The 19302-nt window shown below is 31.7% G+C and overlaps 1 protein-coding gene across 1 annotated transcript; it reads right to left on the bottom strand.

Annotated features, from left to right (window-relative positions):
* Positions 1-1450: 1450 nt before the first annotated feature.
* Positions 1451-3086, bottom strand: LOC129301939 (CBL-interacting serine/threonine-protein kinase 5-like). Its single transcript, XM_054940569.1, has one exon. It carries the CDS (start codon positions 2945-2947, stop codon positions 1613-1615), a length of 1335 nt encoding a protein of 444 aa, XP_054796544.1. The 5' UTR covers positions 2948-3086; the 3' UTR covers positions 1451-1612.
* Between the last annotated feature and the right edge of the window lie 16216 nt (positions 3087-19302).

Genomic DNA, 19302 nt, shown 5'->3' with positions numbered 1-19302 from the left:
TTTATTATCTCAGTTGAGTTTATTAGGTTGAAATGGATTATTGTCTCTTATAGAGAAAAAGGAAAAAAATATCAAGTGAATACTGGATTAACAGAATCAATTTTCTAATCTCATGGACCAAATCTAATCTTATTAATTTTTAAGTTATCATTGGACTAAATCGAACTATGGGTTACTTGACCCAATTCTTTTAATAAAAGTGATCAAACTTTGAGTTAAGTTGAAGCCCAATCTCATCCAATTTTTTATACAACCATAATATGCATGGCACTTGTCTCCAACTCCAAATTTTTCAATCTTTGCCAAAAAAAAAAAAAGGCTTCTAGATTTGTACCATCCATGACAATTAATGCAAGTAATTCAACACTTAGATTTTTCTTATTAAATAAAATCTAATATTATGTTTTGTTAGGAAATATGCAAATAATCAATAAAAGTAAATAAAAAAAATAATTAAAAATTATAAAGAAGTTAGAAAAAATAATAAAAGATGGCACAAGAAATTTAACATGAAAAAACTCCTAATTTGAGGGATAAAAAATCCACGAGCAACAAGTGATTAATTTCACTATGAAAAATGAAGATTATAATAATCATCTCTATTGTGAAAAATGAAGAGACAAGATATTAAAATTGTCAATTAGAGTTGAATATGTTAGGCAGACCGTTTTAAGCTCAAAAGGTCACTATTTTAGAGTACAAAATGATAATTTAAGTTTAAAAAGATCCCTTTTAAGCTCTAAAATAGAAGGGTTGGCCCTTTAAGTTAAGACCGACTCTTTTAAGCTATTTATAATTTTTTAAATTTTAATATTAAAAAAATTAAATACTACATTAATTCTAAAACTCTAGCCTTATTTCACATGGATGAATAAGGAATGTGAAAAAAAATTTAATATCTTTATCACTATTGAGATTTCACAAAGAGAAGGATAAAATTATATTAATGTTAATGGTAGTAAAAATCATCAAGATTTTGTAGATAATGCTAGCAAAGTCTGATTCTTATCGATGTTAATTTTGTAGTGATGTTTTCATTAAACTTAAATTTGTTATTATGTTATTAACTTAAATTTTTTTTATAGATTTAATATTACGTGTAATGACACTTTTTAGATTTTAAATATATATTTTTAAACTTAAAATTTTAAAAAATATAGGGTAGAGGCTTTGAGAGTCAAGATCGAGCTGGAAACCTTAAAGTATAATCAAATTTTATAAGATCAACTCATTTAAATTCTGACCCTTTAATGATCGACTTTAATTGACACCTTTATAAGATATACATATATATAGAGAGAAAGAGAGAGAGCTTCTTATTAATTAAAAATATTATTTTAAATAATAATAATAAATATTTTTTAAAATATCAAATAAGAATATAATAAATTTATATCAAAATAATGTATAAAAATAATTATATAAAATTACAAATATTTGAGTCAACATGTTTAAATGTTGCGTGCGAGGAAAATTAATGATAAGAAAGCATTACGCCACACAAACCCGTTTTGTTTTGTTATATAAACTTTAGCTTACATTCAGGGACTACTGGTGTCACGAAAACTCTAGCTAAGTTTCAAACGGAGTCAGAATCGGGAGGGAAGTGTATTTATATTACTCGCTCCATCGTTTGACTTCCCGCGCCCTCTCCGATGCTACTGTTACACGTGTTGTCCCCTTGCCACGTCCAAACAATGTCTGTCAGCGCCGTCCTCACATCTTCCTCGCAAAACTTGGTATATTCCAAAGTGTCGCCGGAACACTTTGAAAACTCCACCACAGCGAGTTCCGGCGCCACCTCGAACACCTCCGCCGTCACCTGCAATCTCCCTTTCCTCCCCTCCGACCGCCCTTCCAGCTTTATTTTGAAGCCCTTCACCTTTGCCGTCTTGAACCTTAACCTCTCTGCCATCGTCTCCATCTTCAACATAATCGCCGCCGCCGAGAACTTGGAAGTGAACATTGACCCGGTCTTCCTCTTGTTCTCGAACAACCCAGACAAATCAAACCCGGAAGACATTGAAGAAATAAACTCGAACGCATTGAAAAACTCAGGGGATGATGGAAGCAGCTTGGTTCTGGAGTCTTCTTCAACGGCTCTGTTCGAAGTGAGTTCCGCTGAATGAAACGCTGATGGGATCGAAAATCCCTTTTGAAACCAGGGGACCCGCATTATTGCAGGAATCGTGATTCGACTTTCTGGGTCTGGTACGAGAATCTTGGAAATCAATCCCCTTGATTCCGCAGAAAACCACGGAGGAAACTGGAATTCAGCTTTGAAGATCTTGGTGTACATCGTCATGACGTTTTCATGTCGAAACGGAAGAAATCCAGCCAATAATGTGTAAAGAATCACCCCGCAGGACCAAATATCAGCTTTGGATCCGTCGTATCCTTTCTTTCTCAAAACTTCAGGGGCAACATACGCCGGAGTTCCGCACTGGGTGTGGAGGAGGCCGTCGTACCGGAGGTGTTCCGGCAACGCCGAGAGGCCAAAGTCGGAGACTTTGAGGTTGTCATCGAGTAATAAATTCTCAGGCTTGAGGTCTCTGTGAGAGACGCCCCTGCTGTGACAAAAATCGACGGCGCCGATCAACTGTTGGAAGTACTTTCGTGCTTGATCCTCTCTGAGTTTGCCTCTGGCGACCTTGTGGAAGAGCTCGCCTCCACGAACATACTCCATTACGAAGAAGATCTTAGTTTTGGTGGCCATGACTTCTTGGAGTTCAACAACGTTGGGGTGTCGAACCAAACGCATGACGGAGACCTCGCGCTTGATCTGCTCCATCATCCCTTGTCCCTGCACTTTGTTTTTGCTCATCACTTTGATCGCAACGCTCTCGCCCGTCGACATTCGCTTGCCATGATAGACTTTAGCGAACGTCCCTTTCCCCAGAAGCCTTCCGATTTCATAGCGTCCAAACAGAGTATGACGCTCCTCCATTGACGGCGATGAGGTTACTGTGGCTCGTTCTCTAGATGGTTTAGTGTGGAAATAGGGATCGAACTTTGACTGGGCTTGCACGGAAAACACAGTGTTTCTATTTTCTTGGAAGGAGGAGCGCCAAGGTTATTGTTCTTCACTTTCTTTCTTCTGCTAATGTGGCTGGGAAGCCTATTGGAAGAAAATACGAATCGTTAATATTTTATCATTTATCTTTGTTTAATTTATGAATGTATTTTTAATAAAAATACTTATATTTTTTATCATTTTATGTGTAAAGCGTCGAGCGAAAAGGTTGTGGCGGTGTCTTTTTAAATCAATCTATGGAACCATTAACGAAAAATTCTGTGATTTTTTTAGGAAAAAGGAAAATTTTATTTCTTGCCTGACAGAAATTGTGTGATGTGGCTATGCGCCTGTAGAATTTCTCACAATTAATATTGGGAGTCTTTGAGTGAAAAGTTAGGATTCCTTGACTATCAAACTTTTCAGTTAAAGACGGTGGAATTATTATTTTTCAGATACAGCTGAGTTATATATAATATTTTTATTTAAAATTATAAAATATTTTTAAATAAAATTTTATATATTAATAAAATTTATTAAATATATTTTTTATCTTCATTTTTTTAAGATAAAAAAATAAATTTTTAAAAATATTTTTTATTTAATATTTTATTAATATAAAAATATTAAAAATATATATATAATAATTTTAAAAAAATTTATTAATAAAATTTTATTTTTATTAAAGTGTTTGATATTTTAGTACATATGTAGACATTGCTGGTAGTTTCGCCAATGATTTCTGTACAAGTAAAAAAAAAACAAAACAAAACAGTGATTGCAATTTTTTTTCTTAAAAAAAAAATCGAAGACTAGGAGGGTTCCCCCACCTATAATGGGTATAAGTATAATTGGAGGAATGGTATTAAAAGCTTTAAAAATATACTTTATTATAATTTAAATTTAAATGAATTTAATATTTCTCTGCAAGTTTTAAAGCCCTCATTGTCAATTTTTTTGAGACCAAAAGTATAATTTTGCCCTTTATTTGATTTGAGTTTAGAACTTGTACGAACTTTCAAAACAACGAAATAAATCATGCATGATATAACATCCATTATGCACAAGACAATGTCCACGCATTTCAACAGAAAGTTCATACATTTTAAGTATTTCACTAGCCCTGGCTTTAGCAAAAATGACTAGGCAGACCATGCACGACACAATATCTACTATGCATAATACGATGTCCATATATGCTGAACAAAAAATTCATACATTTTCAATATTTCACTAGCTTAGGTTATAACAAAATGACATTAGGCAAACCATACACGACACAATATTCATTATGCACAAGACGATGTCCACGCATGCTCGTTAGAAAGTCTATGCATTTTCACTATTAAGAAGGACAATTACATCATATATGAATAATTTCATGTTGGTATTAGCCTAGGTACTAAAACAAGTACCCATATGAAATTTGATATAGTATTTTAAGTTTGATATATACAAAAAGTTAGCCAATATATCCAAAATATCTAACAATTGTTTCTACATATACAAATAAAAAATATTTGTGATTCCTACTTACTCAAAAAATATTATTTGAAAATGCTTTCATATATATAATTATTGTTGCTCATGCACACCAAATAAGTACAATGTAATCACTCTTCATACTGGGTTATGATTCTTGCATGTCTTGCTACTGTGTCTAGCCTTCCCGCATTTTGAACAATAATAAATTTTTTTATCTTGAAAGACTTTATCCTCTTTATTTATGGCCTTCCGGAAGGACGGCTAGTCAAAGACAATTGCGAGAAAAAAAATTTGTGATATATTTTCACCTGAAAGTCCATATGATTTCAATTTATCACTATGCTAGGCTTAACAAAATACTAAAATTAGGTAAATAATGTATGATACAATATTCACTATACATAATATAAGGTTTATTTATTTTTAATTAAAAATCCATAAGATTCTACTTTACCAGTAGGCTAGGCTTGACAAAATGCAGATGTAAGCAAACAATGCACAACACAATATCCACTATGCATAACTTAAAATTCATATATTCTCAACTAAAAGTCCATACGATTCTTTTTTATTAGTATACTATGCTTAACAAAATGCACAAATAGGTAAACAATGCATAACACAATTTTCATTATGCATAATATAAAGTTCATTTATTCTCAACTAAAAGTCTATAAGATTCTACTTTATCAATGGGTTAGACTTGATAAAATGTAAAAGTAAGCAAATAATATACAACACAATATCCACTATGCACAACTTAAGGTTCATATATTCTCAACTAAAAGTCCACATGATTCTACTTTATCAGTAGGCTAGGCTTAAAATGCGCAAATAGACAAATAATGCATGACATAATATCCACTATGCATAATATAAAGCAAACAATGCACAACACAATATCCACCATATACAACACAATCTTCATATATTCTAAACTGAAAGTCCATGTGTGTCTAGTTTATCAGTTGACTAAGCTTAACAAAAAGTTTCTCAAGTTTATGAACAATTAAAAGTCTATATATAACATGACAAGGTCTATTTATTGACAATATAATGTCTATCTATTTTACGTGATTTATGTGATTAAACTGAACATTTGAAAAAGTTTCTGAAGTTAATGAAGAACAAAAGGTTCATATATAACATGAAAGTATTCATTTGCTAACAACATAATGTCCATATATTTATAATACAAGGTTTGTTGATATGATACACATAAATATTAACACAAATTAATTGTAAAGTTTGCACAACGTAAACTTCATAAATAACAACATAAATTTCATAAATAACATCTAAATCAGAACATTTATATCAGTTGTAAAAAAAATATGTATCAGAAACAACAAAAATCTATAAATAACAACTTATTTTCATTAAATGAACGCAAACGCAAGTACACTATGATTAGATAAAACTGATATGGTTCAAATTCTCTCTATATTATTTTTTGACAAAATAAAACTGATAATAGCAAATGCAACACTTCATCAATTCTTTTCACAATATGACGAATCATTTTAAAAAGCTGATTGGCGTGAGAAGAATGTAATCGTACAAACACCTTATTGTCTTCTTCATACCTATCTGGATAAACGTGAACTGCCCACTCATACTTGTTGAATGAAAAATCTTCAAATGAGAGAAAGAAGGAAGAAGGAGGAAGAAGAAAAGAAGGAATAGAGAAGCATGACGAGGAGAAAAATAAATTTGATTATTGTATCAGTGTTGAAAGAGAGAGAGAGAAGGACGGGTGAGGAAGAATGGAGGAAGAAAAAATATTTTTTATTTAGCAGCTGGTTATGAAAAGAACAAATTAATCATTTCATTAAAAAATATGATTACAAATGAAATCTTTAAGCTCTCAAAATAATTTTAAAATTTCTTAAACCTTATCTGCAAAAATCTTATTTTTTAATGTCCTTAATATCATTCCTTCAATATAATTCTATTCTTTCATGAATGATTATCCTAGAAATTTCTAGAATCTTGACCAAAGCAAAAGCCTTGATTGACACTCATTGGAGTTGGAGAAAGCAAACGACTTTCTGCATGCTATTTTCCTTCCTCTCCTGAAGTGAGACAGTTGGATGGCTCACCAAAGAAATCATTAATACGTTGTTGCAGGCTTCGCATGACACGTGCAACAAACCTTGGGTTGATCTGGGGAAGGCCTAGTCCCAAATGCCCTGCTTAATTAATTAGGCAGGGTCCTATTTTATCTCTTCTTTTTGACTTTGCGATATTTTTGAAATATTCTTTTATTGCTTGAGATATTTCCACCTAACGGGAATTCGTGCCGACAGTGTTGGGGATTTTTTTTTTTTTTTTTTGGGTTACAGGGAAGGTTGAACTTTGCAAATTGGCATCACTGTGTGGTCTGATTCGCTGGACTGGGCAGATGGCCGTACCCCGTTATTATTAAGTTTCAAAAGGTGCGACTACATTATGAAGAAAATTTTAAAATTATTATAATAAATATTATAAGTTGTTGCATTTTTTTACCAACCACAAGTTGTTGAATTTAAATAATTAAATTTCATTTAATTGATACCGTTTCACGGCCTAAGTCAAATTTAATTATGTACATTGATTTGAAGTTCATAAAAAAAGTAATATTCTATAGAGAGGGAAAATAAAATCATTAGCAAACGTAGTTTTATTAAATTTTATTTTTAATTATTTTTAATTTTTTTCAGTTCTTGTATGAAATAAAAACATTAAAACTATAAGAACATGAGTAACAAATGTCACTTATCTTATTAAAACTATAAAAATTAAAAACACTAAAAAACTATAAAGAATAAAAATAAAACTTGATAAAGCTATAAAGATGGATTATTGTGTTGTCCCTTCTATAAATACTTTAATAAACTTCATAAATTAATTTTTACATCTCTTAAACTAATTGATTCAAAAATCAGAGCAGGTACCACGACACGATTGATAAATATAATCAGAAATATATGAACAGTATCAAAAATGACGTCCGGGTCTTTTTTTTTTTTAATTAATTCCAATATCTTGATATTTACCGCCGCATGATCAGTTAAAATTTAAAACGAGTAGATAATGAGCCTGGCAGTTTTAAGATTTTGTTTAGCTAAGAAACTGATAGATTGAATATAAAGAAGGAAAGGGAATTAATTAAGTGCAATTTGGAGGGAGTTAGCTTCAGTCAGGCAATTCAAATTTCCAAAATTGGAGAGAAGTGACTTCCCACGCAAGCGTGAGTTTTGGGGGAAGCAAGTAGGTGCGAGGACAGGTTCACACATGCATTCACAGTCCTCCACACATACGCAGAGTCCATGCCTCAATTTCATTTTGGATGCTGAAAGAAGTTACCGATTTGTAGTAAAAGGCTAATAAAACGTCTGCTGCAGCAGCTTCAAATCAAATATTGTGAGTAGGGAGTAGTTCCTGGGTGTTGGTTTTCGCGAACAACTAGCGCAACATTGTCAAGACCAATGTTTTGTCCTCATCCATATTTCGTACTTACAAGCCTCAAAATTAATAACCTGTTTGTTTAGACCAAGTGCTTATCTTATATATCGTAAAAGCGATAAACTTAATACTACATTTCATTCAAGAATGGCACCTGAATTGCCATATGCTCTTTTTCTTCATATGCAATGTTACCCTAATTATATTGCACATTGACGTGTGCAATGACGGACACACACACAGCAAACTAGCTCGCATCGTGCATTATAGCTCACTGAAGCTGTACAAGAAAGCACTCTATTTAGGACTGTGCAACGGATAGGATGGGCTAGCTTGTGGACCATCTCGTTTTGTTTAAAGCAGTTTGTGCTAGCCTGTACTCCTTTGCAGCCCGTTTGAAAATTGGCTAGGCGGGCTGGCTAGCCTGTTTTGGGCAAACGAACTCCTTTTGTTCTAAAAAAAGAAGAAGCATTCCACACTTTTAATTCTACTTGAAAACAGTTCAAATATCACCATCATCAAAGGAAACAAGCTCCAGCATTAACAGTTGCACCTTACAGTCATCTAAGCATTGTCAATCTTCAAATTAGTTACAACATTAATCAAAGCAACCACATAAATTGACAAATAGTCTTGCCACAAGGCACAAATGAGGTAATCAAGCTAAAAAATAATTACATTCATACTCATATAGTCAACAAAATCTAGAGCAAAGTTAGAGAATTATCACTACAAGTACAAAGTTAATACTTAACTTACCTGGTTTTGGCTTGACAAGCAAAGACATATGAGCACGATGAAGTAGATTAGACGAGGGCAATGCTTGGAGAGAGGAGATCAAGTTTGAGTAGGAGTAGATTTATGCCATGGGACTAGGTTGTCTGATTGTTTAAGCAAGCGTCGGAACTTAGCATCAAGCAATTGTGAATAGTGACTTTGTTTCAGTGAGCGCCAAGCGTCGAGAGTGGATTGTCCAAATTGCAAAAACCAACTTGTGTAAGAGAGATGAGGGACATGGTGAACCAACAAGATAGCGGCATAGCACCAATGGACAGTGGCAACAAGCAAAGAATTGAGGAGGCAAAGACAAGGTCCTCATTTTGAAGAGTGAAGATGTGAGATTGCAAGGGAGAAGGGACTGAGGGTTTTTGACTTTTTGGGGAAAAAAACTTTTTGCTTTTGATTTGGGAGAGAACTAAAGAAGAGTCAATCACAGTTAAACTCCAAATTTCAAAACATAGGCGTGCTATGCCTATACCTAAATTGCATATAATTTTTTTTTAGTTTTAAACAGGATAAGACAGGTAGCCTAAAGGATAACCCATAGCTTATCCCGCTCGTTTTCAAGAAACACAGGCTAGCTTGTGCTTGTAGCTCACCCATTTTTTCTTTACCCAGTGTTTGGTTGAAGGGGAGGGGAGGGAAGGGGAGGGGCTCGCCTCCCTTCCCCTCATTTAGTTAGGAGGAGGGGAGGAAAAATTTTTTCCCTCCCCTCCAAATTTTTAATGGGTGAGTAAATACCTGCCTATTTCAACGGGTATAAGTGATAGCGAGTCTTACGGGTTGCAAGTCACCCCTAATTCTATTTAGCTATTTTTGCTTCTAGAATTCCTATGTTGCACAGTTGACCCCCAGTATCTGCTGTGCATTTGGCACTTCCATGTTGCATTGTTTCATGGATTTGGTTGGCAAAAGGAATTGTACTCGGAAGTCATGCATGAAATACAATTTATTTCTATTTCTGTTTGTGAGATGCAAAATCGCCTAGATGGGCCGCCAATGCTGGATGTGTTTAATTTGACGAATTTTTTCTTTTGCCTGGTCGAATGTCTTTATTTTCCACGAGCTCCCATGAAGACCATGAAATGGCGAACTTGTGTGATCTAGCTAAAACAGTTTGGAAGGACTTCTTCTCATCCGAAGATCAGGTGCTGCCCCAAGCCATCACCACTTTTTGGTTTCTTGATGTTGCTGCTGGATATCTAACTGTAAAATGTTCATAATCAAGAAATGAAATTCACTCATTCCTTTAACTAGGAAGAGAATTCAACATGAAGATTATGCAGGGGTAATATATCCTGATCCTTCTAACGGTTAGTTTATTCTGTTTGGGCATATCACATTAGCAAACTAAGATAGTTTAGTTTCAGCCTCTCAGTCTCTGGGTTAACGACCTCCCCTCAAGGCCATCGCTTTTAGTGTCCTTTTGGGTCTGTTTCATGTTCGACTATGAAGATAGTGATGACATGCCTGCCTGCCTGCCGAAGTCTTAGATTGAGAGGCTGAACCATGCATGCACTCTTCTTCGATCCGACAGAAAATTTTCAATGACCAAAGCTAAAACTATGCTCTCTGCAGATTGCCTGCAAATATTTCGAAACAAGAAGGCAAAACTTTGCTTGACTGAACTGCTACGTTGTTTCTCTCTTCGCATACCTCCATTCAACATTTTCATCAGCTTGCAGTCGCCTCTACCCCAATGGACCATGTTTAGTTTCATCCCATCATCAATCTGCATCAACAAAATCGATGATCAATCGGCAGAATGGATCAATTTGTAATTCATTTCTAACCAACTGCGTACAGAAGATCCATCCAATAACATTCATCAGGCATTAGCAACGAATTTATCTTTAATAATTAGCAGAACAGAATCGCTTTGTAAGTAGCCCGAACGTACGATCGAGTCTATGCCATAGTATACAAGCTTTTTGTTACTTCTTTTGCTGTATATTATGAATAATTAAAAAGCGGAGGCAACAGTGTGCAAGAGCAAAATTACAATTTTTAGATGAGTAACGGCGAATTAATAATTAATATTATGAAAAGACTTTTCAATTATGATTCTCAGAAATATGTCAGAAAAACTCTCCTTTTTGTTCACTGCGACTTTACAGCCTTGCTCATTCTTTACTGTTCAATTTTGGAGCTCGAGCATTTGTTCCCTGGAATGATATATTGGAGTTAAATAAGGAAGCAAACAGCGACGAACAGAAACTATCCGGGAAAGAGAGAAAAGACAGGTTAGAAAGTAGGAAAAGTTATGGGAGAAAGATGTCACCCTTCAGTGTACATCAAGCTACGTGTGTTCGTAGTAGCTACAGTAGCCTATTATTACCGCATTTAGTTACTGTGAATTCGGCCTTTATCCGTTCTAATGACAATTACTTTTTTTTATTTTCTACAAGGGAAAATCTTCGTTTAGTGACAATATATAGCCAAGATGCCCAATGATCTACCATTTTTGCCTTCAGACATCATAATAAAAATATCAGAAATCGAATTGTTACCAAGTTAGTCGTCTTATACCCCATCTGCATAACATATACAATAAGGGAAACCAGATTCAGAATCACAATAATTTTAACAGAGTAAGATTTCAAACATATATTATGAATGCGGAGATACAGTTATAAGATTAAATTCAAGGCTTCATAGAAATACTTTCGAAGCCTTAATCAGAATCCTAAAAATTGCATTGGCCTTTCTCTTTCAAGTAAACCCCAAAATATGACCTGATCAAGCCACAGGCCCACAGGCAACCACGAACCCTCACAAAGCAGAAGAATAATACACTATATCTTCCCCTGATGATATACAAATTAATAATAAAAAAATCATGCACGTTAAGCGTTCTGGTCAGATACAAAATTGATGTATTACATGTTCAAGCAATTGCCGTTAATCCTAGAAGGCCGGAATATCCATCAAAGAGAAAGGATGCTAGCTGATGCATACTATAATAAAAGATAAATTAAGCAACCCAAAGAGAGGCACCAGGGGGCAAAAAAACGTACCGCAGCCTGAAATGGCAACTTAAAATCAGAAATAGTTAGCTATTTATCAAACAACAGAAAGAAGAAATGAAACTTGGGTCAAAACATAAACATCGCTTAACACTGAGGGAACGCATGCTGCATAGATAAATTAAAGCATCTCCATCATGGTATTAACTTGAGAAAATTATTCAAAACCGACATAAACACCGCGTGTTCAATAGGTAACGTGTCAGTGAACAGTACTAATTTTAGTATAACTAGTTAAATTCAGTGGGATGTCGCAAGTATAACCAACAACGCGTAGAGATAATACATCCCAGCGGATATGATTAACCAGATGGGAAAACATACATTGAATTCAGAAGGAAAAGGGAACACTAGATAAAATAAGAAACATATATAGAACATTAAAACCATGGCAAAATATCTGCAGAATTACCTTATTCATACATAGAACATTAAAAACCCCGTAATAAACAATCTACGTCCTCCATCAAATTTTTTTTTTCTAGGTCAGAAATAATAATCACTCTTCAAAAACCGAAAAATATAAAAATAATAAATATAATAAAAAAAGACTTGAGACATGAAATATCATTTTCTTCAAAGAGTAGTAATGGAGATTAGTAACAATATACTAATTCAACAAACAACCTATATTACCCGTCAAACTTTTTTTTAGCACTTTTCACATAAGACAGCAGATTTATGTAGTTTCCAAACAATCACTAGAGGTAGTTGTGGCAACGAAGTTGTCAATTCAATTTAGAATATGTTTATTTAAGTTAACAGGCAGGTCTATTCTAATGATTCAATGGACATCATTTTATATTCTAAAAATTTTATATAATTGCATCTATATGAAATCAACAAACATATATAATTGCAAATTCTAGTAGATATAGCTAGTATTCGGGTTTATCGTCCAATGCGAGATAACACCTTCACATGTATGTATTACAAACTATACAAGCCTATGTATACATACCTCAAAACAAAGCAGATCATCTCATCCAAATACAGAACATTGAAGTCGGTAATTATCTCAAGTTTCTCAACCCAATAGATTAATTTTCCGAGATCATCTCCCTCTCGGGCCACATTTGATCACACAAAAAGGATCAAATAACCTCTACAAAACATTACATCAATAATAATAAAAAAAATTCTAATTAAAATGTCAGAACTGGCAAGATCAAAATATTAGGAGGCGAGGAAAAAGAATAAACGCCCCGATACAAGTAATTTAGTACACTATCAGCACAAGCAAGTGGTTAGGTAACCCAGGTTGGTAGTGTTTATCTGCCAACAGTTAATATACACTCATGAAATAAATATGTTCAGATACGAAGCAGAAGGCAGAATCTAGCCATATTTTAACAAACAGCAAGCCAACTGCCTCGCATGCGCAGAAATTATATAATATGCATTGGAAGAAAACGATAATAAGGAAGATGACGACGATATATGCCTGGAAAGCATCGAGAAGATAAAATTGTGAGGACCATACTATAACGTGAAATGGTCCCATGCTATACTCAAATTTGGCTGCTTAATCTGTACACTACTGCTCGGGTATCTGCTGCAGGGAGAACCATCAAAAGTCACGCTTTAAGGTTACGAAAGCTAATATAATTAAAACCGCGTTATGAGAAAAGAAAAATTAGTAAGTAGAAAAAGGGAAAGCACACAACCACCAACTGCTTTTCACTGTTGCATAATGATAACCTTCCCATTCTCATTGATCTTTCAGCTGAGGTTCTCAGGATCCATCCAATGGCCACGAGAGGATTCAGGATGAGGAAAGAATCAAGCCGAAGAGGTTTCAGAAACCAGAAATAGCAGTGAGACTCATTTCTAGCACTGGAAGCTGACAGAAAGAGAATGAGCACGCAAAAGCATCAGTATGCAACAATACTGAGGACCTCTGTGTGCTCACTCTCTTCTGTCAATTTCTATGTCATATGAAAGGAGCTATAGGAGTCGAGATCGAGAAAATACAAAGGCCTGCCCGATAAGGAAACCTCGAGGACAACAAGTTCTCTTGAAAAAATCGATAAGAAGACACTCATAATTGAATCAGATCTGAGGACTGGCCGAAAATAAAGAAAAAGAACAAACGAGAAAAATAAATTAAAAAACCAAAAGAAGAAAATCTAGGATCTCCCGTTTATTTCAAATGCCTAGAGCAAGAGCTTAGTTGAAAATTTTAGGGTTTGCCTCCAAACAACCGGAAAGTAGAAAGATACCAACGAAATCGGAGAAGGAGCATGAGAAGAGAAGGAGGATCTAGCAGAGGCAGGGTGGAATGGATGAACGATTCAAGTTCAACCCCCGAAGATCAGTTGAAAATCAGTTGAAAATATTGTCTGGATACTGTCTCTCCCCCCCCCCCCAGTTTTTTCTCCATTCAGTGTGGTTTTCTTCCATCTATCTGTTAAACTCATGCAACACGTAGCCAGATTCCCTAAACTGATGCATCATTCTCAGAATCAATTGTACTGAGCCAAAACGGCAAGCCTAATCGCGGTTGCACCCACAGGGCCGTTTAGTAGCAGATCGAGGCAGGCTTGGAGGGTGAAAGAGAGCGTTAAAGAGCAGCTCTCTCCCCACTGGGAAACGAGAAGCAGCCATGAGAGGGTTCAATGGCTCCTTGACACCTTGCAACTGAATTTATCATTATCGTGACCAGGCCCCCATTCTTTCTCTCTCTTTTCGCTTTGATCTTTTGGGGAAGGCAAAGAGAACACGAAGCTTTTTCGAGAGGGGAGCGAACGGGCTGTGATTTGCTGTGCAGGGTACAGTTGCGGGGGTATCGCAATGGGTGGGTGATAGCCGTTGACGTGACTCATCCACCAGACTCAACAATTCCCTGCCGTCTGATTGGCAGTGATGTGGGGTAAGAGTAATGTGGCTTGATAAGACTGCGTCTGCGTCATTTGAGGAGACAGCGATTGGGTTATTCAGATAATAATGAGCATTCGTACCGTAATGCATCCCTCAAACCTCCCTAGTTGATTTTGTTTTTGCTTTTTTTTTTTTGAAAATTAGTAATTAAATACAGCTAACAAAAATTTATATAAATTAAGATTTAATTGTTATCAAAATTTAAATAATAAAAAAAATAAATTATTATTAATTTAAAATTAATTATGATAAAAATTTAAATAAATATTTATTGATACAACGTTAATTTAAACCAACAAGTATTATTTTAATTTTAATAATAAATAATTATTTATTAATATAAATTTTCTTTAACTATCCTCAACTGATATTTGCCTCCTTTTTTTGGTGCCAGCACTCCCTGATAGATCTAGTAACTACTTTTTATGATAACTTCCTTAACAATTCTCATCTTTTAATCCATTAATTTTTTTAAAAATTAATCATTTTGTTCTTCTTATTTGAAATTACCATTTTGACTGCTATTGACAATTTAGTGTCAATATAAATTTCAATTTTCATTTGTCAAAAGTATATTTAAAAAATTTAATTATTTGTTGAATTTGCAGGAAGCATATCACAGATGTGAGTTAGATGTACTCTTATCCAATTAAGTCTTTAAAGATTTTTAAACACATGTGTTTCAAAACGGTCACAGGATTTAAGGTGGATATTTGTATATTGTGAATTGAATGTATTATTATCTCAAGGCTTTGTGAATTTTGATATTTTATTTCTTAAAAAATATAAAGTGTTTTTAATTAAATTTTACCATCAAAAAATTCATTAATTATCCTTTTACTTACACAGTCTTTCCATACATTTTTTTTATTTTTATATATAAAAGTAAAAAAATTACATCACATGCTATAAAAGTCAATTAATCATAATAATTATATTTAAAAATAAAAAATTAGATTAAAATGCCTCTGTTAATCAACATAAATATATATTAATTATTTTTTATTAATGTAAATTATGAAGTGATTTATAAATTTATAATAAATATTTATTAAAATATGTGATTTTGTTTATAAAAAATACAAGTTAAAAGTAATAATTTCTTTAATTATAAAAAATGGAGGTAGTACGCCTTTATTTAATAAGACATTTTATTTAAAAATAAATATAAAATAATTTATTTATTAAATTTTTTTTAAAACACACACTAATTATATTTTAAAATATTGTGTACAGTTTTTAACATCACATCTATTAAAAAAACATTTTATATTTTTTAATGGATGGATAATATAATTACATAACATTGAATTTTGATTACCAAATCGTTTCGTATGGTACTCCTATATTGGATCATTATCTTTGTTATAAAATCAAGGGAAATCAAGCGCAGATACGCGTGGAAGTTATAGAAACACTCGAACATGGAACAAAAGATGGCGCGTAAGTGGGATTAATAAAAATGGGGTAAAAATAATAATAAAAGGAAATAAAGTTGTCTTTGCGTAAAAACAAAAATCTAAATTATATAAAACTTTCATAAATTTTGATTCTTTTTGACTTCCAAGGCAATCTCTAGACCTTTAAACTAGTACAGATGATCCTTGTTGTGAATTATTATGTTGTTTTACAAATCACGCATGGCATTTTACTGACTAAATATACATAAATACATACATACATACATACATATATATATATATATGGAAAGAGCCACTCAACTTTGATTTACACATGCATAGACAATCCTTAAATTTCATGGTATCATTTGATTGTTAAAAAAGAATGAAATAGAATGGATTGAAAAAATTAACATAATGACTAAATCACTCTTTCTTTTTATAATAAGCATGATAAGATTTATCAATATATATTATAAATGTAAGAGTCATCGTACTCTTTAAAAATTTCATAAATTATTTTTTTAATTTCATGAACTAAATCACTTTTATCTTTTTATAAACGTGGTTTACTATTTCTTTTGTCATCTCATTTTTTAATTTTTTTTGGTCCATTCCATTACATTTAATTTTTTTTCTAATAATCAAATGGTACCTTAAGTTATATACAAATAGAGGTAGGCAAATGAATGATCGAAAAGTTTTTTTCATAAATGTAAGAGTTTGGAGAGATTTATTATGCAATCCAACCTTCAGGGGGAATTACACATAATTTAGCTTAAAGAAAAGGAAAGAATGTCAACTAATGATTTATAGAAAATTAATCTTGATTTCAATTTTCAAGTATAGCGATAAAAAATAAAAATATTAACTCCGATCCGTCTAAAATATAAGGCATTGTTTTCTGATGTCAGTGTCCAGCGCATGAAAGGCACAATCAGAGAGTCTAATTCACATAAGAAAAAACACCATTAATTAGAGTTGGTTAATTAGCTATTTGAGAGCTGAACCTCGAACAAAGGAACACACACACTTGTGAGCAGGTTGCGAGAAAAGCTCTTAATGAGGTTGCGCGCAGGCTAAATGTGAGGATCTTGATCAATAAATTGTATGTATCTTTGTCAATGCGAAACTAATCATTAAATTGGTTGGAGATCTGTGCATATTTCACTCAGGACCTCGTCGCTAAATACTTCCTCCTTGCAAAATTATAATATAATTAATTTAAAATAAAATTATACATTCTAATAAATTATAATAATGACACTTTCCAAACATATTTTTTAAAAACAAAACTATAATTTTTTAAAAACGTCCCTACATACTTAATTATTACATTGTAATATCATTTCAATTTTTTTATTTTTTTAACTTAAAAAATAATATTAAAAAAGTATCATTGATAAAAAAATTAAAATTATCTTATATTTTAAAATATTTTTTAATTTTATTTTATACTCCCTCCGTTTTAAATTATAAGGTACTTTTAGAAAAAATTCATATATCAATAAATCTCATTAAATACACCTAACAATTTTATTTTTTCAAAAATAAAATATAAATTATTAAAAAGTTTATAATTTAAAATATTAAAAAGAAAAATGATGAAAATTAATTATAGTAAGGGAAAGAGTAACATTAAAATTGACGCATTTAATAAAATCTTAATCTATCAAAGTATATTATATTTTAAAAAATTTTTTAAAAAAATATAATTTATGAATAATTTAAATTGGACATAGCCCTGAATTTGTTATGTTGATCCGGTGAACAGAACTGTTATCTTTCATTTTTGAGTTAAAAAAAAGATATTCTCGCCCGTGGATATTGGCCAAGGCACCCTTCATTCATTCATTCATTAATTATTATATTATTATTATTATTAATCTTAAATTATAAAATATTTTTTAAATAAAAATTTATATATTAATGAAGTTCGTTAAGTATATTTCATTACCTTATTTTTTAAAATAAAAATATAAATTTTTAAAAATATCTTTATTTAATATTTTGTTAATAAAATATTATATATATATATATATATAAATAATATTAAAAAATATTATTAATGAAATTTAAATTTTATCAAAATATTTATATTTTAAGATATTTAATTTTTTAAAAAATATTTTATAATTTAAAATGATGGATGTATGTTATAGAAAAGGTTGTGGGGTCCCTTCCGTCCCCTTCTCTTTCTGTCCCGTTTTTCTTTGTATTTATCTTGTTGTTTCTGAATAAACATCAACGTCAATCATTTCAAATGTTTAAGGAAGACTATCAGTGAAAGATCACTGAAAAAAATTTAATATTTGAAATTTTTTTTGAATAAATTCAATACTCATTGAAATAATAATTTAATTAATTAATTTGTTAATGTATATTTATTAAAAAAATTTGTTAGATATTCAATTATTTTGGAATTCTTTATTGATATTCTCCTAAATTTCAAATTTACTTTTTTTCTTCTTGTTGGGTCACAAATAATTAAAGCGAGATACATAATGTGACAGTGGCGCATCTAAAAAATATTTACAATTAAAAATGAGCGCCTTTTTTCAAAAGATGCAAGAGACGAAAGCATTGCATCATTTACCTGTATAACAGCAGCACATATATTGAATTTTTCGTTATGAGAGGGGTATCTTGTTCTTTTATATTGTTTTTAAAAATATGAAATCACATAATAGTATACTTTATCTGTTCTCATATGCTTTGTCCGTTAAAAAATTATTATTTAATCAAATCTCATTTCTTAATAAAATAATTATTTATTTTAAATTAACTCTATTTTTTATATTTATGCTTATTAAATATTCTATAATAAATATAAAATTATTATCAATAAAAATACCATTAAAAATGATAATAATTATACATCAGAAGATTAAAAATATCTTATATTTTATAAAAATTTAACTTTTCAAAAAATATCTTATATTTTATAAAAATTTAACTCTTCAAAAAATATCTTATATTTTTAAAGGGGTTATAAGCTATGTTCTATAACAAATTCATGGTCATTTCTATCAAAAAAAAATTCGATCATTATATTATTATTTCATTTTAATCTCATCCTTTTACAATTTTTGATGGTTAGGAGGTAAAAAATTATTTTGGCAAAAAAAAAGGAGGTAAAAAATTATGTGAGAGAGGATTTTTTTTAAAATTTTATTTTTTTAAACAATATTAATGATTTATCCGTCTGTCACTGGTTTTAATTAAATAATTAAAAATAACTTATGAATAAAATCGAATATAATAGTGTAAA

The sequence above is a fragment of the Prosopis cineraria genome, unplaced genomic scaffold, assembly GCF_029017545.1.
Source record: "Prosopis cineraria cultivar Desert tree isolate PC_DT_omini unplaced genomic scaffold, ASM2901754v1 PC2, whole genome shotgun sequence".
In the NCBI taxonomy this organism is placed as follows: Eukaryota; Viridiplantae; Streptophyta; class Magnoliopsida; order Fabales; family Fabaceae; genus Prosopis; species Prosopis cineraria.
The sequence above is the reverse complement of the archived record's forward strand: the minus strand, read 5'-3'. Positions and strand labels throughout refer to the sequence as shown.

Coding starts and splice junctions, on each gene's coding strand:
- LOC129301939 (XM_054940569.1), bottom strand. CDS start 2,947: ATGGAGGAGCGTCATACTCTGTTTGGACGCTATGAAATCGGAAGGCTT.